General features: G+C 41.1%; 1 protein-coding gene across 1 annotated transcript; it reads left to right on the forward strand.

The window, feature by feature from the left end:
• Nucleotides 1-1369: 1369 nt before the first annotated feature.
• On the forward strand, nt 1370-24805 carry LOC308406948 (suppressor of tumorigenicity 14 protein homolog; the record flags this gene model as incomplete). The annotated part of the gene is made up of 16 exons (XM_080898279.1): nt 1370-1454; nt 2481-2611; nt 3686-3756; nt 5116-5309; nt 8105-8140; nt 8329-8557; nt 9859-9995; nt 10868-10972; nt 11300-11404; nt 12249-12353; nt 13608-13712; nt 16423-16542; nt 16621-16804; nt 19276-19547; nt 22195-22331; nt 23925-24805. The coding sequence occupies 16 exons, from the start codon at nt 1370-1372 to the stop codon at nt 24084-24086; spliced, it is 2178 nt and encodes a 725-aa protein (XP_080754405.1). The 3' UTR covers nt 24087-24805.
• Between the last annotated feature and the right edge of the window lie 584 nt (nt 24806-25389).

Raw genomic sequence — 25389 nt, forward strand, 5'->3', positions numbered from 1 at the left:
CAGACTGACAGAAGCGAGGCTGCCATATCGCGCCATCGGCCCCTCTGGCAAACACCAGTAGGCGGCAGATAAAGTGTCTTGCCCAAGGACACAATGACCAAGACAGACAGAGCTGGGGATCGAACCAGCAACCTTCTGGTTACAAGATAAGCTTCCCAACCCGGAATTCCTTTTGTGCATAATTTCATATTGTTGTTGATAATAAATTAATTAAAGCAACAAAACAACCTGAAGAGCCAGTTGGGAGCCGAAAGAGCCGGCTCTCTAAAAAGAGCCTGAGTTCCCATCACTAGTTGTGTGTAATTTGCCCCAACTGTGTTCCCCATGAGTTTCCTGTTCCCTCGTCATTCCCTGTGTATTAAGGTCTTTTGTTTTCTTCTGTCCAGCGTTGCGATCTCCCTCATTCATGGCTGTGTGTTTCCCAGTGTGCCTCTTCATTTACTAGTTCACAGACATGCCCCAGTATAGTTTGGTATCATTTCCCTTGTGTCAGCAATAAAGCTGCTTTTGAGTTTACATTTCGCCTCCGTGAAGTCTGTGTTTGGGTCCTTTCCTGCCTGCGCACAGCCGTTCTGTGACACTGTGCTACTTGTGATGTCACATAAAACTGAATTACATTTCACTTCCTTTTCATAAAAGGTGTGATACCTCCTAATAAAGAATTGTTCAGCTGAAGGTTAATCCTTTTTGCTAAGCACAATATGAATATAAATCATATTAAAGGCAGAACTACAGTCAGTGGCATATGCAGACACTTTAGAACAAAGTGCATCGTTGTGGAGATGGCACCACCTGTGCTGTGATTTCTTCTACAGGCGTTATAAAGCACAGCACAGTGTCTCAGTCAACAAAGAACTAAATGCATCTGTGCTGGGCTGCAGTGGGTTCCTCTGCAAATGTTCTGAAAAGAAATGCAGACATGCAGCCCGACCCTATAGCTGTGTTAGACAGATATGTGTGCATAGTCTTGAAAACCTGTTAACATTCTGTCATCATTGATGCTACACTTTACTTCATCTAAAATTTCAAGGCACTCCTCAAATATCTTTTTCTTGTTGTTGTTGTGGTCAGTGTCCCTTTAAAGGCTTCCTTTCGTAGTTCATATTTGTCATAGCTTAAATGTTTTAATAGCCAAATCTTGTATGTGTTCCTTTAAATATCCTTGCAGCACTCTGTGGCTGATAAAGTCCTTGTGTGCCGTCTTCAGTTCTGCAGTGTCTGCGTGTCATTGTCTTCCTCATAATACCATTTTTTGTATTTCAGTGGAATATTTTTTAGTCTGTAACAACTGATAAACTCTAACAGTGGTCTCCCTCTCTGTCTACAGTTACATAAACTGTAACTGTTTACGTAACTTCATCTCTGCAGGATGAAGGTGTGGATAGGAGTCACCCTGCTGATAGCAGTCGCTATTCTGCTTGTGATGAGTCAACTGCTGCCCTGGCCCTTTCACTGTAAGCTGCCTTTATACAACATAATACAATACAACTTTATTTATATAGCACATTTAAAAAACCAACAGTACACCAACGCCCTTTACAATAGAAACAGGGAAATTAAGACATGATTAAATAAAATGCTCTTTAACAAAGTACCACATATCTCAGCAGGTTGAAGGCACTAATTACACTACAATAAAAGGGAATATAAGAACAAACTTACTAAGAACAGATATATATATATATAACTAAAAGATAAGTAAATAGATAAAAATGGAGCCAAATATAAAATAAGGACACTAACTAGAATTTGAACTTTGCTGTTGTGTGCAGTCCTTTCAGATTCATTTTGCAGAGCTGGCATTTGTGACCCCATAACTAAAAAGTGACAGCAGTCAAGTCAGGTTAAGACCCAGCAATTCATTTTTGTCTTCTGTGTAGGACATGAATCCGAGACCTCTATGTCATTCACCTTTTACACAATCTATTTCAGTCCTATCGTACTGTCAAGAGGACATGCTGGGTTTTCTATCAATGCCACATTTGTGGGGGTTACAGAGAACATGAACCTTCTTTCCAGGATGATGGGAGAACTGTAAATAAAGGATGGCTCGTTCTGTAATCAGTCTACTGCTGACTATAAGCTAATGGCAAAACAATTCCCCACTGCAGCCAGTTTTGATAACACATTCATTTCTCTATTTGCTATATAATTGCAGTTCTTCAAACTATCACAAGTCATGATGGAGGCTGTGTTTCAATATTAAGTATTCTAATATTTGTGTATGTGCTGTATTATGGTCTGTGTGTTACTTTCCCACAAATATTTTGTATTAGTTCCTGTTAATATAAAGTGAAACTTGCTGCAGTTGAAGGTTTTGGTATAACTCGGGTAACTTTTCTGAAAAACATGCTTTCACAGCTAACTGTGACATTTTTTATCTAAGTGTTCAAAAATGAACTTTTTCAATTTAGTTGAGTAAATTTTGAAAAAATTCCAGGTTGTGTATAAAATATTTTAAACATTTTGTGTGTCTTTAGTACACAACAATGACACGGTGCAGAGAATTTACATCGGCTCCATGGGAATCAGCAACCAGCGATTCCTGCCAGAGCATGAAGACCCCAGCAGCTCAGAGTTTACTCAGCTGGCCGCTCAAGTCAGCCAACAGGTGAGACCTAACAGACTCACAGCATATATGCTTTATGACACGTTATGGACTTTATGATGATTCCAGTTTTTATCTTGTGAAGAAAGAATTATTCAGGAAACAAAGAAGAGTAGTATGAAATATACACACCTGTCATAAAAGTGAGAAAGAGCAGCATCACAAAGTGCTTTAATGCAGACGGTTTCCTTTTCAGTGAGTTCTTTATATTTGACCATTTTGAACAACAGTGAGGAATTTCCAACTGAATTGACATTTTTATACCCAAATTTGAGGCAGCACACTGTCACAAGTCAGAAATTAATCAAGCATAACATTCAACCACTAAAACACCAACAAAAGTAAATAACAGTAATTTAGCATCTCAATGACATAAAAAATGGCATTAAGATGAAAAAATATAGAATTTTTGTCACAGAGCCTGCTGATACTGGTTGACTAACCATGGGGGAAACATAAAAAATAATTTGGGTAATTACCGATGCTGCTAATTCGGGGCAACTGCGGCATAAACCTTAGGGTGGATGGTGGCCGAATAAATTTGTTAAGCACTATAAAAGCATTTATTGTGAGATTACAACAATCCTAAAGTTCTATTCGCATACAGTTTCATAAATTGGCCTGTAAAATCAACTCTAAGAAATTCAAAAAGTCTTGAGTTCTAAGTCTCTGTTGTGACATTTGGGTCAGAATTTGGTGTAAAACAACAGGAAACCATGACTCCATCATCCCTTCTGTCAACACTTCAGGCTGCTGGTGCTATAATGATGTGGGGGATATTTTCTTGATACATTTTGGACCACTTCGTACCAACTGGACATCATTTAAACACCACAGCCTGTCTGAGGATTGTTACAGTCTCTTTATGACTACAGTGTACCTACCTTCTGATGCTTCCATAAAGATAACGCGCCATGCCATCCTGTCGATTTGGATCAAAATGACTGCTTGCTATGAATCTGTATTGTAATCTTGATGTTATCACAAACCTGTGGCTTCCTCTGTTGTGTGTTTCTGTCTTTGTTGAGGCAATTAAAGGAAGTCACTGCAATGATGTGTGACTTTTTTCTCTTTCAGCTCAAACTGATTTACTCCAAAAACTCAGTGCTGGCCAAATACTTCAACCGCAACTCCGTCCAGGCCTTCAGGTACTGTGAAACAGGAACTTGACTGTGCCTGTCAGTTGGCCATGGTGTCATGCTGACTGCTAAGTGTTGTGTGTTTGTCATTTGTTCACTGTGATCAGCTTATCTAGTTAAAGATGTTAGGGTGCTGAACTGTCAGTTCTTGAAGGTAATGTTTCCTAAGATGGATTAGAGTCAGTGCAACTCTGACATGTATCAAGATGTAATGGTTATGACTGCGCTTCCAGAACAGCTGGTCTGTTGCTTGCTCCTGATATCCAGTAGTTCGTTCTGACCAAAAGGTCAAAGGAAGGACAATCACTGCTGTGTGCCCGGGGCTCAGTAATGCTCAGAGGCATGCGTAGATACATTATACACAAAAGTATTGAGACATCAATACATTGCAGCTACAGGAGTGCCTTGGCCATGGAAACCTATGCCATGTAGCCCCACCCAGTTTCTGTGCTGGTTATACATGCAAAAGTTTATGAATCTGCAGATGATTTGATCTTCTTCCTCCTAGCATTATTGCCACTCTGCCGGATCCGCTTTTCTGCAAAGCCGCCTCCATTCAGCACGATCAAGGGCATCGTTCAGGTTGGCACCTATCTTCTTCACGTCATCTTTGATTCTATCCATCCATCACCTTTTTAGTCTGCCCCTTGATCGCCGGCCTTGGGGGCTGAGTCGCAGTGCTGTTCTTGCCACTGAGTTTTTATCACTTCTGACCATGTGCCCATACCATTGCAGTCGCGCTCCTTGCATCTTCTCTGTGATCGGTGTGATGCCCAGCCGCTTTCGGATGCTGATGTTCATGATGTGGTCCCATCGTGTCAGGCCCAGGCACCATCGCAGCAACCGCATTTCCATTGTGGGAAGGGCCTGTTCGTGCGTTGCGGTTGCCGGCCAACATTCGGATCCATCAAGGGCCACAGGGCGCACTACACTCTTGTAGATATTTCACTTGAGGCAGTCGGGGATTCGTCGGTCACACAGAACACCAGTGACTTAGCGCCACTTCATCCAGGCCGCATTAATCCTGGCTTGTACTTCTGGCAGGATGCTGCCATCGTTGCTGATCATCGATCCGAGGTACTTGAAGTGAGACACCTTCGCCAGATCTTTTCCATCAACGCTGATGTTCCGGTTGGTTTGGGGGCCGGCTTCTAAGTACTCAGTCTTGTTGGTGTTCAACCTCAGCCCGTCACTCAAGTGTGTCTTCCATTGCTAAGTTTGGCATTGCAGCTCCATTCGGGATTCTGCAGAGTATGATTGGTTTTAATATGGTGGATTGGTTTGTACCTAAAATACTGAACTCTCTTGTTCAGTGGGGCACTTTAAAAATAAAGTCTGTATAAATCCTCTCTGTGTTTTGTGGAGCAGTGAGGGTGACAGCGGGGACAACAGCATTGTGGTGTATTATGAGTCAGAGTTTGATGTCCCCGTCCCTGAACGGACCACTGTGGATGAAGCCATTGAATCTCTGGAGCCTCCAGCAGAAAGTGAATGGAGCCAACAGGGACAAGGGCTGCTGAAACCCAGTGACACCCTGAACATCAGCAGCATCATCTCACAAGGTTTGACAGCTCACAGATTTATTAAGTTCAGTTTTCCACAGGTTTTTTCATCGTTTGTTACCAACTTTATTGCCAAACAAATCCTACATCTAGTGACTGAAAGAACAAGATCATACAAAGTGAGCTTCCTTCGAAGGGTGGCTGGCCTCTCCCTTGGTGATAGGGTGAGAAGTTCAGCCATCCGGGAGGGGCTCAGAGTAGAGCCGCTGCTCCTCCACATTGAAAGGAGCCAGCTGAGGTGGTTTAGGCATCTGACAAGGATGCCTCCTGGGCGAGGTGCCCCGAACATGTCCGACGTGAAGGATGCCCCAGGGCAGACCCAGGACACGCTGGAGAGATTATATCTCTCGGCTGGCCTAGGAACGCCTTGGTGTTCCCCCGGATAAGTTGGAGGAGGTGGCTGGGGAGAGGGAGGTCTGGACTTCTCTGCTTAGGCTCCTGCCTCCACAACCCATTCCCGGATAAGCGGAAGAAGATGGATGGATGGATCCTACATCTTTTCAATAAATTTGCCATAATTGAGATAATGTGAAATCATTGAGAAATCCAAAACTGAGTAAGAAAGAATGCAATTGTTAAGAGAAAAAATGATCAAACACGATAATTGTTGTGCTTGTAATGCTTCATAAATATGAATCATAAGTATTATACTTACAAGCATCATTGGTATCTTTTGATAAGGAGAGTCTCAATGTAAGCACGGCAACCTACATCCATAGACCTTGAACAACAATACAGTCTTGTGTGCAAGATAGTGCTGTTCAATGTTGTTTTGGCTATTAAACTGTTTGGCACTGCATGTTTGAATGCAAAAGTGAGTTACTTCTCACAGCGTGCTCAGATCTGACAAGTGAAAATACACCAGGGAAGCTACATTCAGCATATGCAGTCCATATATTTTGATGACGATGAGCTGGGAAGCAAAATTCGCTTTCTTGCAAGAACAATAATGGCCTACTAATGCCTCCTAGTAAATTAGTAAAACTACTAAATTTGATAGATGTAAAGTTTGACGCAAGCAACTACGTGGAAAAAAAAGGAGACTGTGTACACTTTGCATGAAGCATGCTATATACTCAGTAAACTGCAATGTTTGTTTTGCACTTACAGCACTTAGGCAGTATGTGTGCCTTGAAGTTAATTGTGTTTAGTGGAGCCTCAGACAAGAGCACTCAGCGAGGACACTGTATTAACTTAATGGGGTGAGGTGGAAAGTTCTCACGCCTTGCATGGTTGTGAGAGTCAAGAAGGTTGTATGCAGTATATTAGCAGGTGAAATACTCGCAGTGTCACATGGACTAGACAGCGCCATCTTTCCATCCACATTAGACTGTGATTTTACTACTTACACTTATAACTTCTGTCACAGTCAATGTCATCTGCCTCCCATTCTACTTTTAAATACTCTAGGAACAACAAGTAAGCCTGCAGAGCGAGAGCGAAGTGCTCTAATAGGGTGATATGGTACTACAAGGTCATTAAGATAAGATGGGGCCTGATTATTTAAGAGAGGATTTTCAATTTTATTCTAGATTTAACAAGGAGCTAATATAGGAGAAATCTGCTCTCTCTTTCTAGTCCCTGTCAGGACTCTTGCTGCAGCATTTTGGATTAGCTGAAGGCTTTTCAGGGAGTTTTTAGGACTTTCTGATTATAAGATGAAATCATCTGGCCTAGAAATAATAAATGCATGAACTAGTTTTTCAGTGTAACTTTGAGATTTAATGAATTAATAATAGAGATATTGTGCAAATAAAGGAGGCTTAGATATTTTTTGATATGCACATTGAAGGACATGTCCTGGTCAAAAAAGGTTCCTCACAGTGCTACTGGAGGCCAAAGTAATAGCATCCAGAGTAAGAATCTGGTTAGATACCATATTTCTAAGCTTTTCAGGGCCGAGTACAATAACCTCAGTTTGATCTGAATTAAGAAGCAGAAAGTTAGCGGCCATCCAGGTCTTTATGTCTTTAAGACATTCCTGCAGTTTAACTCATTGGTGTGTGTTATCTGGCTTCATGGACAGACAGAGCTGGGTGTCATCTGCATAGCAGTGTAAATGTATGCTATGTCTTCTAATGATGCTGCCTAAGGGAAGCATGTATAATGTAAACAGAATTGGTCCTAGCACTGAACCTTGTGGAACTCCATAATTAATTCAATTCAATTCAATTTTATTTATATAGCGCCAAATCACAACATAAGTCGCCTCAAGGCGCTTCATTAACCTCAGTGTGTGAAGAGGACTCTCCATTTACATGCACAAACTGGAGTCTATTAGATAGATATGATTCAAACCACTGCAGCACAGTACCTGTAATACCTACAGCATGTTCTAATCACGGTAATAATATTTTATGGTTAACAGTATTGAATGCTTCACTGAGGTCTAGCACAACCACACAGATGAGTCCACTGTCAGAGGCCATAAGAGGATGATTTGTAACCTTCACTAAAGCTGTTTCTGTGCTGTGATGAGCTCTGAAACCTGAAACTTTTCATTAACATTAATTAATGGTAGGACTTCCCTGAGCAGTCTTGTAGGAATGGGTATTGGAGGAAGTAATTACTGAAGTTAACTCAGAAAGATCAATTGAATAAAAAGACTCTAAATAATTACCAATGGTAGTGAAATTAGCTGTAGATAATGTTACATCTGTAAAATGGTTACAAGTTATTTATTTTTTCAAATGGCCACAATTTTAACAGGAGGAGAGAAGAAGCAGAGAGGTGTTTAGGACTGCAAAGTTTATTATCTATGTGATTTACTAATACATTTATCTTTGTGTTTACAGTTATAGATCCACGCTTGACCAGGTCCAAATTAACTAGTGAGTACTCGGTTTTCTTCAAGCATTTCTAAATGTAAAGCTTAAATTTTCTTAAAATAATTTAAAACAGTTGCCTCAAAATGTAAAAGAGTCTATTTATTTAGGTGAATACGTTACAAAGCATAAGACCTTCATATCCTGTTGCACAATAACAATGATGCAATGTTACTTTGTTAACATATTTTTAGAGAGGAAGTTCTTCAACATCCATGTCAGGAATCGTGGAATTGTGCATTCTCCGGGGTTTCCAGACTATCCTTATCCTCCAAATGCCAACTTCCAGTGGAGGCTTCGGGCGGAACCCGGCCACCGAGTTAGGCTCGACTTTCACACTCTGATCTTGGAGGACGACTGTCAGCGCGACTTCATCAAAGCCTATGATTCGCTGGCTCCCATAGAGAAACGTGCTCTGACAGAGTGAGACAAATAATCCCTCTCCCAGAATTTAAACTGTCAGTTATCTCAAAGTTTCTGTTTGTTGCCTGAGTAGACTGAATGTTTGGGTTTTTAGGTCAGAAAAAATAAGACATCCATCCATCCATCTTCATCCGCTTTGTCCGGGGCCGGGTCGCGGGGGCAGCAGCCTAAGCAAAGAGGCCCAGACCTCCCTCTCCCCAGCCACCTCCTCCAGCTTATCCGGGGGAATACCAAGGCGTTCCCAGGCCAGCCGAGAGATATAATCTCTCCAGCGTGTCCTGGGTCTGCCCCGGGGCCTCCTCCCGGTGGGACATGCCTGGAACACCTCACCAAGGAGGCGCCCAGGAGGCATCCTTGTCAGATGCCCGAACCACCTCAGCTGGCTCCTTTCGATGTGGAGCAGCAGCGGCTCTACTCTGAGCCCCTCCAGGATGGCCGAACTTCTCACCCTATCTCTAAGGGAGAGGCCAGCCACCCTTCGGAGGAAGCTCATTTCTGCCGCTTGTATCCACGATCTCGTTCTTTCGGTCACTACCCACAGCTCGTGGCCATAGGTGAGGGTAGGGACGTAGATCGACCGGTAAATTGAGAGCTTCGCTTTTACACTCAGCTCCCTCTTCACCACGACGGACCGGTGCAGCGTCCGCATTACTGCAGCTGCAGCCCCAATCCGTCTGTCGATCTCCGGCTCCCTTCTCCCATCACTCGCGAACAAGACCCCGAGATACTTGAACTCCTCCACTTGGGGCAGGAACTCATCCCCGACCCGGAGTGGGCACTCCACCCTTTTCCGGCTAAATAAGACATTTAAAGATTTATGTATGTCCATCTTAACTGAAGGTCTTGCGTTTGGTGACCTCTGTGTGTTTGACGTTTCACCTTATTATAGGGATGCACAGATGTACCATGCAGGCCAGATGCATGAAACATGCACAAATTTTTTAATTGATGGAATTATAACATTCACAATGAAGTAGATGTGTTTGGAAATTAAATGCAAACTTCTTTAATTCCTGTTTAACTTACGTAAAAAGACAATTATAAAAAAACATAACAAAACCATGTATAAACCTTGTCTAAACTATATGGGATAGCTGTGTATTTTTAAAACACCAGTCTTTTACTATAAATTCCAGTGTATGTTCAAGAAGAGGAATTTTGTTCACACACATCCTTTATGCATCCTGCCCCAGGACTGTGGTATCTCTGCTGTGTGTTATCAGAAATAAAACAGGCTTTTCAGGCTTCTGTAAAGTTCCTCTTTAAAGGTTAACCTTTCTGTCTCTGTGTTCTTTTCTCAGACAGTGTGGGAATCCTCAAAAGTCATTGTCCTTCTTCTCTTCTGGAAATGTCATGTTACTGACGCTGGTCACAAATGAGAAGGAAAACTTCCCTGGTTTTGAAGCAAGCTACTCCCAGATTCCTTTGGCTAAACAAAGTAAATTCAGATACAATTTGTATTGTTTTGTTTGTTTTCTTTTTAAAAACAAATATTTTCACTGGGAATATGTGACGAAAATGCATATAACAACGGGTTCCATTTATATAGCGCTTTACAATTGCACTATTCATTCACACACCGGTGGAGGCAGCTACAGTTGTAGCCACAGCTGCCCTGGGGCAGACTGACAGAAGCCAGGCTGCCATATCGCACCATCGGCCCCTCTGGCCATCACCAGTAGGCGGTAGGTGAAGTGTCTTACCCAAGGACACAACGACTGAGACTGTCCGAGCCGGGGCTCGAACTGGCAACCTTCCAATCACAAGACGAGCTGCCAACTCTTGAGCCACGATCGCCTGTATGCCACATATGTGAAATGTGAAAAGTACAGACAGTAATTTTTTGAAGGTATTTAGCAGAGTCTATAAGGAAACTTAAAGAAATCCAGATGCTTTTCTTTCCAAGCTCCGTAGACCAGAGAAAAGCAGATATTCATTTGTATCTAACACTGATCTGAGGTCTAGAAGGACAAGCACAGAGATGAGTCCATTCTCAGAGGCCATAAGAGGATGAGTTGTAACCTTCTTGCATTTGCGCAATATCTCTACAGTTAAATGTCCAGTCTGCTCACCTTGTGCTGTAATGCTATATAATGATCTTCAACAAAATCAACAAGCAACATGCTGACCACTAAGTTTAACTCAAACTCCTCTTAGGTGTCACCCAGCATTTCATTGTGGACTTCAACCCAACTGATTGCTAAGATATTTTTGTCTTTAAAAAAAAAAGTTTGACTGAAGGACTGCAGCAATTTCTAAAGTAGGTAGAAACCAGGTAAATAGATTAACTGATTTTTTTTGTCTTATCAGCTTGTCCAGGAAGATTCCAGTGCAGCAATAACAAGTGCGTCAGCAAGAGTTTTCAATGTGACGGCTGGGACAATTGTGGTGACAACAGCGATGAAATCAACTGCAGTGAGTCCATCAAACTTCTCATCGTCTAAAGTCTAAAAAGAGTTAAAGAAGGTTTAGCACCAAATGTGGATTTGTTTTTTACTGAGATAAATGTGCATCTACAGTATAACGGTCACTGTCAAAAGCAAAAAACAACATAATGACTACTAAGTTTAAGTTTTGACTTGTTCCACATCTCAAGCAGGATTTCACTGATGAGTACTGACTTCAACCCAAGTGATCGCTAAGATGATTTTTTTTCTTTTTAAAATGAATGTTTACATGGAAAAAGTAACAGATTTTCTGAACCAGGTAAATAGATAAACTGATTTTTTTTTGTCTTTTTAGATTGTACAGGAATGTTCCAGTGCAGCAATAGCAGGTGCGTCAGCAAGACTTCTCAATGTGACGGCTGGGACAATTGTGGGGACAACAGTGATGAAATCAACTGCAGTGAGTCCATCAAACTTCTCCTTTTGTGAAGTCTAAAAGGAAGGTTTAGCAGCAAATGTGGACTAAATCTCAACTAGAAATTGTTTAAGAAGAACTGGCAGTCACACTCAGTCTATCTAAGTCCGTTCTTTACTATCCCATCTTTTGGAGTGTCAGCTTAGGGTGGGATACTTCTAAGATACAATATAAAAAAAAGTCCATATAAACCAAAATAATGCCTGTGTCATGGGTTGGATCTCTATGGTGACAACACAGATAAAGAAAACTGTATCAAGACCAGCAGAAATTGAAACTATTCTGCTTTGGGCGATCGTCGCTCAAGAGTTGGCAGTTCGTCTTGTAACCGGAAGGTTGCTGGTTCGAGCCCCGGCTCGGACAGTCTCAGTCATTGTGTCCTTGGGTAAGACACTTCACCTACCACCTACTGGTGATGGCCAGAGGGGCCGATGGCGCAGTATGGCAGCCTCGCTTCTGTCAGTCTGCCCCAGGGCAGCTGTGGCTACAACTGTAGCTGCCTCCACCAGTGTGTGAATGAATAGTGCAATTGTAAAGCGCTTTGAGGGCCCCGAAAAGCGCTATATAAATGCAATCCATTATTTGTACTTACTGAGATAAATATATATGTAAAGTATAGTGGTCACCATCAAAAGCAACAAACAACATAATCAACACTTAGCTTAACTCATTCTATGTATAAACCAGGGTTTCACTGATGAGTAACGACTTCAACCCAAACGATCACTAAGATGATTTTTTTTCTTTTTTAAATAAGTGATTACACGAAAGACTAACGCATTTTCTGAACCAGATAAATGGATAAACTGATTTTTGTTTGACTTTTCAGCTTGTACAGGAATGTTCCAGTGCAACAACAACAAGTGCGTCAGCAATACTTCTCACTGTAATGGCTGGGACGATTGTGGTGACAACAGTGATGAAATCAACTGCAGTGAGTTCATCAAACTTGTCTTTTTGTAAAGTTTAATCAATCAAGCCTTTTATTTGTTACATGCAATGTTTACACCTGCATCAAAATTGGATCCCACACACACACACACACGCACAGACCCGTGACCAGTGTTGGTCAAGTTACTTGAAAAAAGTAATCAGTAACTAATTACTGATTACTTCCCCAAAAAGGTAATCCCGTTACTTTACTGATTACTTATTTTCAAAATTAATTAATTACTTAGTTACTTTTTAAAAACACGATTTACAGCCTGAATAGGTGATAGAGCGATAGATCTTTCAGCCCAATTCTACTTTTTCTGCATAATCCATCATACAAAATGTAATCAAATGGAAAAGTCTCTTTTTAAAACTTGTTTTATTAGTTTTAATCTTTTTAAACTTTATGCATCAAGCAAAAATTAAATTATATGCAACATTCTCTGACTGGAAGAAATTTGTTTAATATTTAAACCTATTTTCTACACATTCCAGCACATAAAATAAAATATTTTTGTGTTCACACTCAGTCTTTCAAATAGATGCAAGTAAAACACAGCAGAAAATAAATAAAACCAAAGACTCAGTGGTCCTGTTGCTCTATTTTCACCTGTAAAGCAGGAGTGGGGTAGGCGGAGGTTTACCCTGGTGCAGGTGTGGAAGAATCCGCGAGTTTCTCTGTGAGTTTCCCATTACGTCGTAGCTACTCGGTGCTTGCTCGGAAGTTTAGGGGTTTTTTTCGCTGTAAAAAGAAGTTTTCTTCCCACACACAGCGGACACTAATGTTTTTGTCACGTTTTATGGAATCAAACTCAAAGTAAGGTCAGTACTTCCACGCTTTAAACGCTGCACGCTCACACTCTTTCCCACACTCGATATATGATCCATTGTTGATCTGCACACAGCTGTTGTCACGAACGTCGCACTCGCTTACGTCACTGTCACTGTTACAAGTAAGGCGTTACTGCCCATCTCTGCCCGTGACCATACATACATAGCAAAGACATGACGTGGGAAGACAGGTCAGAGACAGGTGGTAATTTGGAAAAAAAGATTGAAATGTACAATACAATGAGCAAGTGGAGGAGGGCAAAAAGAGACATCTACTCATACTGGGCTCCTTATGGGAGGTCAGCATGAGAGAGGAAAACAAAAACTTGATTTACTTGATCGACTTGATCTACATGTCTTGTAAGACTAACATATTTTCTGAATCAGGTAAATAGATGAACTGATTTTGTGTTTGTCTTATCAGCTTGTCCAGGAAAATTCCAGTGCAACAATAACAGGTGCGTCAGCAATACTTCTCAATGTGATAGCTGGGACGATTGTGGGGACAACAGCGATGAAATCAACTGCAGTAAGTCCATCAAACATCTCTTTGTCTAACGTTTAAAAAGAGTTAAAGTTAGCCCCTAATATTTAGTGCAAGAAATGACTGGTTTCACTGTAACTTCCACATGTATGCAATGCAGGGACTCCAGCAACACTTAAAGGGAAGAGGAACAACTTTTTTGACTGTCCAACACGTTTTGGCTTGTGGCCTTCATCAGGGTCAAAGTAACACATAGTAGAAGTTTGCTTAAATAAAAGGCAGGAAACTGAAAAAAAAATTAAATTAACCAATCACATCTTCATAGATAAACCAGCTGACATATAACAGGTTGGTATTGGTTAATTGGTTAAGTCACGCCCAAGTAAATACTGGACTAGATCCTTATAATTCTACAACTGTTTATAACTGTTTATAACTTGCATATTTCTGTATAGCTTTATATTTCATATGTATGTATAGTTTCATATTTATATCCTGTTCATAGCCTGTACATAGCTTGTATACCAACTACAGCCTGTACATACTTATAGTTATAGCATATTCATAACATACCTTCATACCGTGTACATTGTAACAAACCCATAACAGTCCCATTTCTGTAATATATCTATATACCTATATTATTGCTAATATATATTTTGTAATATATCTATATTATGGCTAATATGGATGGATGCAAACTGCATTTCGTTGCCTTGTACTGGTGACATGTGCAATGACAATAAAGTTGAATTCTATTCTATTCTATTCTATTCTATTCTATTCTATTGATGGGGGGAACACACATAATCTCCACCTGTCTTAAAAGCCAAAACGTGTTGGTCAGTCAATAAATTTGTTCCTCTTCCCTTTAAGTGTTGCTGGAGTCCCCGCATTGTGATTTTTTTTCATCCTCTCCATGCACCTTGGAAGCATGTGAAGTTGTGCCAGAAATTTTTGTTGTGATTTATTAACTTCCATATGTACTCAGAGCTTTCTGGAAATGAGAGCAGCCTAAGCTGTGGCATTGTAATGAAATTGGCTTTTTCAAAGGAGCTTTGGGTCAAAGGTCTGATAGAAAAAAACACTTTTCAAATAGTTTTTGAAAAGTGAAAAGTTTTGTTGGTGAATGGGCAATATTGATGCAAAAATAGGATCTGCATCTGTCGTGGAAAAGACGGGTGTCTGATGCAGTGTTTTTCAACCTTTTTTGAGTCACGGCACATTTTATAGATTAAAAATATCCCACGGCTCACCACCAACCAAACCAAAATGACACATTCTAGCCTAATACAGTACACATAATGGCAAGTTAGTCTCTTGATCTTTTTACACTGAGTGTGAAACCTGGGCCTGTTTAGCAGAACACAAAGATGACACTCTGGCAGGAATTGAAGAACGGCAAACATGAAGCTCTTCCTCAACAGCTCTTAATCGCACTCTGTTTTTAGTTTTTAGAAAGTCTGGCAATTGTGTTATCTGAGATCTCTCATAACACAAGTGCTATCTGAGAGCCTTGAGAGCTCTTTCAGACACCTTTGTGTTTTTTCTCATTAAAGTTACCTGTTTCTCAGCATGTTCACGCAGGCAAACAACATAGTCTGCGTCCTTGTTTTGAAGTGAGGGATGCTTTGTGTGCAGATGGTGTTTAACCTTGCTTAGGACCATGGCACTGTTTGAGAGCTTTTCCCCACACAAACATAATAGAATTGGTGCAGTTGGATCTCCAGTGAAAGTAAATCCAAACAAAAGATAACTTTCGCTGTACTGCCTCGAGCCCACCGATTTTTGCTTTCTTTTGACCACCACTCATACTCGGCTCTTCTGGACTAGAATGTTGTCCAGGCCCCAGTTTGGAGTCTACAATTTTTCCTTTCAAATATTTATTCAGCTTTGTTGTATGTCTTCCAACTGCCACGTACCACATGCATCACTAATTCTATTGTCTTAACTTAGCAAGCTCACTTTTCGCTACCCACTGCCACCTACTGACATGAAAGAGTAATTACTCTACCAGTCACTGCATTGAAAGCACAGATGCCCAACAATGATTTTAGTATTTGCTGTAATCATTAAATTGTATTTTTTGCACCAGTTAATTAAAATTAAATAATTTTAAATAAATAACACCAGAGCAAAATAATTGCTCTGGTGCAATTATTTTATAGGGCAGCACGGTGGCACGGTGGTTAGCACTGTTGTCGCACAGCAAGAAGGTCCTGAGTTCAATTCCACCATCAGGCCGGGGTCTTTCTGTGTGGAGTTTGCATGTTCTCCCCGTGTTTGCGTGGGTTCTCTCCAGGTACTCCGGCTTCCTCCCACTGTCCAAAGACATGCACTTAGTGGGGATAGGTTAATTGGTTAATCCAAATTGCCCATAGGTGTGACTGTGAATGTGAGTGCGAATGGTTGTCTGTCTCTGTGTGTTGGCCCTGCGACAGACTGGCGACCTGTCCAGGGTGTACCCTGCCTCTCGCCCTATGACAGCTGGGATAGGCTCCAGCGCCCCCCGCGACCCTGAAAAGGATAAGCGGATGGATGGATGGATGGAACACCAGAGCAGTGGTTGGGAAACACTGGCCTGATGAATGTGAAGAATGACAAAACTTTAAGCTAATATAAATGATTTGGAGATACTAAAAATTAAGATTAGATTTCATGAAAAAAACATTTTAATTGATATTTTGACCTAAAAGATGCCTTTGTATTAGAATTTTCTTAGAGACTAATGTCATGTGTGTCTCCTTTCATTTAGCTTCAGTGGTGTGCTCAGCGTTCACCTTCCACTGCAGTAATGGACTCTGCATCAGTAAACTGAACCCAGAGTGTGATGGAGAGCAGGACTGTGAGGACGGCTCTGACGAGGCTAACTGTGGTACGTTTACCACACACTCACCCACAGATGGTTGCAGTGTGATTTTTCTAGTGTATTAAGATCTGTGTTTGCTTTCAGATTGCGGTACGAGTTTGTACAGTAGCACTCGTATTGTGGGGGGTCGGGGAGCTAATGTGGGCGAGTGGCCCTGGCAGGTGAGCCTCCACTTCAAGGGGCTAGGACACATGTGTGGAGCCTCTGTGCTGAGTGACCGCTGGCTGCTGACTGCTGCCCACTGCGTCCAAGACACTACAGTTTACAAGTAGGAGCTCTATTTTAAGTGATAAATATTGCTGCAAATGTTGTAAAGTGTAAGGATTTGAGCAAATTTGTCAAGGGCCAAATTGTGATGGCTAGGTGACTGCGTCAGAGCATCTCCAAAACTGTCTCTCCTGTAGTTCCCAGTCTGCAGTGGTCACTATGTACCTTGTGGCGGGGAGTGGTTTGTAGATGCCACGCAGGTGCGTCCATTGCGCCTGCAGCAGGAAACTCGCCACATACCTATAATGGTCCAAGGAAGGAACAGTGGGGGATTAACGATCTAGCATCTGTGGGATGTGCTGGACATAAATGTCCCACTTTGAAAAAACTTCAGTTGATCCAAAGTGCAGCAACGAAAGTACTGACAAGGAGTAGAAAAGAGAGAGCATGTTTCTCACTCATTGGATCCTTGTTAAATCCAGAATTAAATTTAAAATCTTTCTCATTACATAAAAGACCTTGAATAATGAGACCCCATCTAATGCCCATAGTATCATATCACTGCAATAGAGCACTTCATTCACAGACTGCAGGCTTACTCCTTTTTCCTAGAGTATTTAAAAGTGGCCCCGCCCCTCCCCGAGCCTTTTTCTGCCCGAGGTTTCTTCCTATTAAAATGGAGTTTTTCCTTACCATTGTCACCAAATGATATTGAGTTGTCTTACTGTTTGGGATTTTTTCTTGATTATTATTGGGTCTTTACCTCACAACGTGGTGCTCTGAAGCAACTGTTGTTGTGGTTTGGTTTTACAAATGTGTCACAGTTGAATTGAACTGAAAACTAGTAGCCACCTCACCTGCTCTTTCTTGTTGTAAATGTAAAACTTTTTGTCGCATCCAATGGAGCTGGCAGGACTCGAGACATGGGACTTGCTTCTTTCTTAAAACTTCAAAGGATTTATTTTACAGTCACTTAATCCAAAAAGCACAGACACAGGGGATTGTTATCCAAAGGCTCCTGGGACATAGAGGGAAGGCTCACACATCCAGTTCACAATAAAAGCTCTCTCTCAGACGTAGGAACACTCTCTCACTATACACCAGGGATGAGACACTGGGAAAGTCACTAACGAGGTAGGTCAACGATCCAGCAAAGAGGTCGCAGCAACAACTCGTCAGCACTAGGTGGGTGATGTTCCTCAGGTGTGCAGGGCGGGAACCCAGGCAGAGTACTCGCATGAATACAGACACCAAAACAAACAACAGAGTGAAAAGAGAAAGAGGCAGAGTGTGACAAGATGCTTGGAGAGAAGGCGGGACCATAGCAGTGCACCCCACCTCCCCACCCCTTCTTCTTCTACCCTTAATGGGAACCTCCTGGAAGCCGCACATGCTCACAATGGAAGTCTGTAGGCATCACTTTATACAAGGTGGCAGCCTGGGGATGCTCCTCCAGTCTGTACCCCTCCCACTCCACAGGATATGGAAGGCCCCTCCCTCGGCACAAGGATTCAAATTCCTTTAAAGCAGGGGTTTTAAACTAAAATCAGCCGCGGGCCACTGCTGGCACCATCATCACATTGGAGGGCCACTTCAGTGTTCAAGTAGTACAAACAAACAAGAAAAGACTCACAAATATTTCCTAAAATGTAGTGTTTGTTTGATTTCAGGGCGCAATTTCAAATATTGTATAACAAAACAAAACTGCAACTGAAGCCTTTCATTAAACTACCAAATAAATAATTTGGTCCTCTCTTTCTGGCCAGACACATGTCAGCACTTCTACTATATTTGTTTGTATTTAACAAAATAAAAATGCAGACATAAGTGTACACATTCATTTTTGACAGCTAGTGAAAATAGTTTTCTTTTTGTTTGTACTCTTTTGTTACCTCGGCCACGTCTGCGGCTCTGAACCGTAGTAAAGGGACCTCTGGCTAATACTTCGGGTTCGTGTCGGGCTCGTAGCCGAAAACTAGCTTTACTGTCTGGTTCAAGTTTGCTAGCAAGAGACAGAGAGAGGTGTTGAAAGGCTGCTCCAACGGAGCTTATTGTTTCAGAGGAAAACACGAACACAGTGTACAGTCGAGTCTTAAAAGCTTACTTACAACTGGGCTCGTCAGGCTCTCTTTTTGGCTGCAGTGGTTATTATTATATTTACATGCTTCAAAAAATTCTTTGTGTCTAAAAATCTTTTTTTTTTTTTGAAAGCAAGCTTTATGTCAGTTTACTATGAAGCTGCAACAGCTCCAAACATTGTTTTGGTGTTAAAAACTAAGAATTTAGTCAGTTAGTTACAGTGACAATTTTAGAAAGTAGAGACATCAACAAAATTACAAGAGAATTTAAATCAAACAAATGTGACCTAATGAAGGCAAAAGATAGTTTACTGCGTCATTATTAAATACTGCATGTCTTTTCTCAGCATTAATCCTTGTTTAATATTTTTGAACCATCTTCATTTGAAGTGTAATTACATTACAATTGCAATTAAAGCATTTGTTTACATCCCTGACTGTTTTCATGGTGCAGGCTGTCTCAGGCTCACAAATGGGAGGCTTTCCTGGGATTGCAAGTGCAGAACCAGACCAATGAGTGGACAGTAAAGAGGGGTGTGAAGCAGATCATCACTCACAGGTACTACAACAGATACACTGAAGACAGTGACATCGCGCTGATGGAGCTGGACACCAGAGTCAGCCTAACCCAGCACATCAGACCCATCTGCCTGCCTTCCTCCACCTACTTCTTCCCATCAGGCCAAGAGGCTTGGATCACCGGCTGGGGGACTACCCTGCAGGGAGGTGAGATGAGAATAAAGAAGTACTGAAACACTGTATCAAAGTTAATATCTTTCTACACTGGAAGGTGATGACAATGTAACACAGTAAGGGGAATTACTGAATAGATTATATTAATGGGCCAATAGGTTCAACTATAGGAGCACAGGGGTGTGTTTAAGAGAGACAGAGACAGGAATGTGACTGAAAAGAACCAGCTGCCTTTAGCGAACCATAAGTTTTGACAACCACAGGGATAAGGCACTTTACACAAGTGTGGAAAAAATTCAATTCAATTTGATTTACATAGCACCAAATCAAAATAAAAGTCTCCTCAAGGCACTTCATAGGTAGAGAAAAAAACACAACAATCATATGACCCCCTATAAGCAAGCACTTTGGCGACAGTGGGAAGGAAAAACTCCCTTTTAACAGGAAGAAACCTCCAACAGAACCAGGCTCAGGGAGGGGCGGGGCCATCTGCTGCAACAGTTGGGGTGAGAGAAGGAAGACAGGATAAAGACATGCTGTGGAAGAGAGACAGAGATTAATAACAAGTGTGATTCAGCAAAGAGGTCTGTTAACACATAGTGAGTGAGAAAGGTGACTGGAAAGGAAAAACTCAATGCATCATGGGAATCCCCCAGCAGCCTACGTCTATTGCAGCATAACTAAGGGAGGATTCAGGGTCACCTGGTCCAGCCCTAACTATATGCTTCAGCAAAAAGGAAAGTTTGAAGCCTAATCTTAAAAGTAGAGATAGTGTCTGTCTCCCGAATCCAAACTGGAAGCTGGTTCCACAGAAGAGGGGCCTGAAAACTGAAGGCTCTGCCTCCCATTCTACTTTTAAATACTCTAGGAACAACAAGTAGCCCTGCAGAGCGAGAGCAAAGTGCTCTAATAGGGTGATATGGTACTACAAGGTCATTAAGATAAGACAGGGCCTGATTATTTAAGACCTTGTATGTGAGGAGCAGGATTTTGAATTCTGGATTTAACAGGAAGCCAGTGAAGGGAAGCCAATACAGGAGAAATCTGCTCTCTCTTTCTAGTCCCTGTCAGGACTCTTGCTGCAGCATTTTGGATTAGCTGAAGGCTTTTCAGGGAGTTTTTAGGACTTCCTGATAATAATGAATTACAGTCGTCCAGCCTGGAAGTAATAAATGCATGAACTAGTTTTTCAGCGTCACTCTGAGACAGGATATTTCTAACTTTAGAGATGTTGCACAAATGGAAGAAAGCAGTCTTACATATTTGTTTAATATGTGCATTGAAGGACATGTCCTGGTCAAAAATGACTCCACGGTTCCTCACAGTGTTACTGGAGGCCGAGGTAATGCCATCCAGAGTAAGAATCTGGTTAGATACCATATTTCTAAGATTTTCAGGACCGAGTACAATAACCTCAGTTTGATCTGAATTAAGAAGCAGAAAGTTAGCGGCCATGCAGGTCTTTATGTTTTTAAGACATTCCTGCAGTTTAACTCATTGGATAGATAGAGCTGGGTGTCATCTGCATAGCAGTGAAAATGTATGCTATGTCTTCTGATATTACCAAAGGGAAGCTTGTAAACAGAATTGGTCCTAGCACTGAACCCTGTGGAACTCCATAATTAACCTCAGTGTGTGAAGAGGACTCTCCATTTACATGCAAAAATTGGAGTCTATTAGATAGATATGATACAAACCACTGCAGTGCAGTACCTGTAATACCTACAGCATGTTCTAATCGCTCTAATAGGATATTATGGTCGACAGTATCGAACGCTGCACTGAGGTCTAGCAGGACAAGCACAGAGATGAGTCCACTGTCAGAGGCCATAAGAAGATGATTTGTAACCTTCACTAAAGAAAGAAATGAAAAATAAACAAATAAAAGTAAAAGCACATAAAACTACTAATATAAAGACTTGGCCAAGTCTTAGCTCTCAGTTCTCAATGTTGGGTGCACCCTGGTAACCTGAATCCTAAACTGTTATAGAAAACAGATTTCTCAAATTCAGTGTCCATTCAAAGGAAGATCTCACACACCTTTCAAATGTGGAGAATATTTTCTTATTATTGACAGTCCCAAATAAAACTTGTCCAAGGGGTAGCCTATAGTCCAAAAATGCAACTGAGAAAATGTCAGTCAGTGGTCTTATGTATAACCAACTGTGTGTGAACATGTGGGTGATACAGGCCTACAATACCGTAAGGTGCATCAGATCCTCAAGTGGAAAACGATGGAAAATCCGTCAAGGTGGGAAGGCTTGTCATCTATCACTTGAGGAATCCACCTCAGGAGCAATACAGCATGCTAAAAAACCTGACCTAGCAACAGACAGGGTCAGAAGAGTAATTATTCTAGCTATAATCCACAACTTGAGCTTGTGTTGACATCATATTTGTTTTACAGCTGCCTATAAATGTGTTTGCCTAGCCTGTATTTCTTACTCAAAAGTGTGTACCACTGGAAGCAAGGTTTTCTTGACTTGAGTAAAGAATAGAGGGTAACCAAATGAGTTCAAGGTTTTAGCAACTTGTTAGAAGCTACGATTGATTATAAACCCCACTTTGAAATTAGGATTTATGTGCTGCCTTTAAAACAGCATAAACAGGATCAAACAGTAGTGAATTGCTTTGTCATTCATCAACAAGCTTTATAGAACACGACTTTGTTGTCTGTCAGGTGCCGCGACGGCCATCCTCCAGAAGGCGGAAGTTAAGATCATCAACAGCTGGCTGTGTAATATTCTACTGAATTACAGGGTCACAGGTAACATGCTGTGTGCTGGAGTCCTTTCAGGAGGCGTGGACACCTGTAAGGTACAGATAATTCACACACACTCGTAATAGTGAGAGGAAAGGTGAAGTACTTTGCTGCTGTTTTGGTTTTTACAGCTGCATTTGTTTGATGAATTTACTAAACAAGGGTGCTTAGTTCAAAGAGGAACCTATAGACTGTATATAAAAGATGCATACAGCCACTTCACTGCCACCTACTGGTTTGTGAGCTACTCATCAGCCTCAGTGTTAGCTTCATAGCTCTATAATATGTGATTTTCTGGAGCCAAAAGTGACCATGTCTGGAAGAGTGTAGGAAGTGCATGAAGAGAGTAGGTAGTGCTAGCTTGGTTAGCAAGCTAAGTCCATAAGGCTCCACATAGCTACATGCTATGCTAAACAGGTTAAAAATAATATAGCAGAAGTGAAATGTATTGGGAGTGTGGTACCACACAGCTATATGATCACAGATGAGTCAATTTGATGATGTAGAGCCTATGCTGCCTGTGCTGTTAAGGGGGCCATGCCTAAAACTTTAAACCTTAAAAAAACCCACTGGGTGAGTTATGCAGCTCACAATAACTTCTGATTATTTTTAAGACCAGTCTGCAAAGGTAATTACTAATAAATGGTATAAAGGTTTTCGGCACCAGACGTTGCAACTTAAGGGAAACTTACACAGTAGAAGCAACCAATGTATGTATATGAAACATAATAAATGAATTTAGCCTTAACGGCAACTATTGTTATTTATTTATTTAATTTTAAGTTTTTTGTTTTTTAATTGTGATGCAGTTTACATCAGCAGTAGCTTATTATAGACACTACCAGCTGCAGTACTGTTCTGCTCGCAGGTTGAATCATCTGGAGAAAAACAGGAAACAGACCAGATGTGTTCATTGTTAAACGATAGCTATGCTTTCTTGAATCCTTTCTTCATGTGAGCTTCTGTGTCACAGTATCAGGGACATGACATGTATAAAGGGAATGAACTGATTAAACAGTGACCTCTAGTGTTTCTTATTCATATTACATCACATAGTCCTGGCACATTTTACAACAGATACAACTGGTTGGTTTTCAGTACAGTGGTCCCTCACCATAACGCGGTTCACCTTACGTGGCCTCGCTGTTTCGCTGATTTTTTTTTTTTTTACAGCGCATTGTGTTGTGTGTCCTGATTGGCCGTAGGCCACTGTCAATCAATCTCGTGCCGTGTCTCCTGTACAGTACAGAATGCGTTCAGCTGGTCAAATATACATAAGTCTTCAATTGCTAGCAGTGTGACTCTGAAGTGCTGTACTGTAAGTTTTCTACCCAACAAACACAACAATGTCGACAAAACGTTTTGCACCGTCAAAGGCACCTGTAGTAGCACCCAAAAGCTAAAGCTGACTATTATAATAATGTAGGATCTGTTGAATAATACAGTATAAAGTGCATTGGGGTGACTGTTGCTTCAACACTGATTAAATACAGTAGCATTTTGTATAAACACATTGACAATATCAAAAAACAGAATATTAAGAATACAGTGGATTTCAAAATTGTTTGTAATGTGATGCTTCTTGGGACGCAGCTCAGTCGCAGATATTTCACAGCAATAGTTGATTGTAATGTTCTGCTCTCTCTCAGGGTGACTCCGGCGGGCCCCTGTCTGTCGCCAACTCCCGCGGGCGTTTTTTCCTGGCAGGTGTGACGAGCTGGGGCAAAGGCTGCGCTCGCATATACGCACCCGGCGTCTACACTCGGGTTACCAAATACCGCAGCTGGATAAAACAGAAGACTGGAGTGTAGAAGCTTATGGATTACACACATTCCTCCTGGAAATGGAACCAGATGTTGACATTTTTTGAACTTTTTTTTTAATGACCCTAATACCAAAAATGATGACATGCACATTTACAAGGCATCAAATGCAGTATTTTAACAGTTAAACTGTTACATTAAGATAAGATGCTCAGTTGAATGGCAGCATCTCTAATAAGATTTAAATATATTAACCTCAGCTGGCCTTTGATTTTGCAGATGTAAAAATTGCAAACAAATGTTTTATAAACTATAAATAATCCAGTATGCACAAATTCTAGAAAAAGCAGGACCAAAGTTATTATCAGGTTGCAACAGCTCAAAACATTGTTTTGGTATTAAAAATCTTTAAGGACTAACTCGACAGGCACAGAGACAATTTTACACCTCTGAGGCATCAACAGAGTTAGAAGAGGATTTAAATGAGTCATAGAAATGGGACTTAAAGGCAAAAGGTAGTTTATGCAGGCATGAATGCTCCTAGTGGGCGTTGTGTTGTGCAGGCTGCAACTCCCACTAGGAGCACTTAGAAATTCGTGCATGAGCAGCATGACTGAGCAGACATAGTGCGGTACTGTATCTTTTAAAAATATGTGAAAAACAGCAACATAGTTGTAGTTCGCTCAAAGTATATATCCTAGTTACTCAATTTAATCTCATATAAATAAACTAAATGTGGTGCTTATGTGTGTTAACCTAACTGAATTCAAAACATCTCCACCTCTCTGGGTAATATTGTCGCTGTATTTTTATTGTTTTTAAAAATAAAAAAATACATTTTTATGTTCTTTATGGATGACTTATGCTATTAGCATTGTATTTGATCTGATTGTAATTTTCATGATTTTAATCACAGAATGACTTCATAATGGCCTCCTTATATTGTTTAGTCATTAGTTATTGATCCACTCTTGCCACCTTGCTAAACTGATCGATTAAGTGGTTGATTGTTGTCTGGTTTGATCTGGCTTTTTCCAAGTTATGCACTTCACAGGTGATGTAGGCTGAACTTGAAACATGTAATTCTTTATCAATGTCTTTACACTCTTTGAGTAAAAATCTTTTTAAATATCACTGAAGAAGATATTTTCAGCCATACTTACCAGGTAGATCGGAAATAAGCGACTGTGAAATTGGACGGTCTAGCCTTCAGAATTACGTCACCGTCTGCTGTCTAAAATATAACCGGACGCTGGCGTAAATTTTCGACCATCTCACACTTCTATTTGACGGGGGGACTGAAATTCGGGATTCTCCCGGAAAAATCGGGAGTGTTGGCATGTTTTCAGCT

The sequence above is a fragment of the Rhamphochromis sp. 'chilingali' genome, assembly GCF_963969265.1.
Source record: "Rhamphochromis sp. 'chilingali' genome assembly, chromosome: 12".
NCBI lineage: Eukaryota > Metazoa > Chordata > Actinopteri > Cichliformes > Cichlidae > Rhamphochromis > Rhamphochromis sp. 'chilingali'.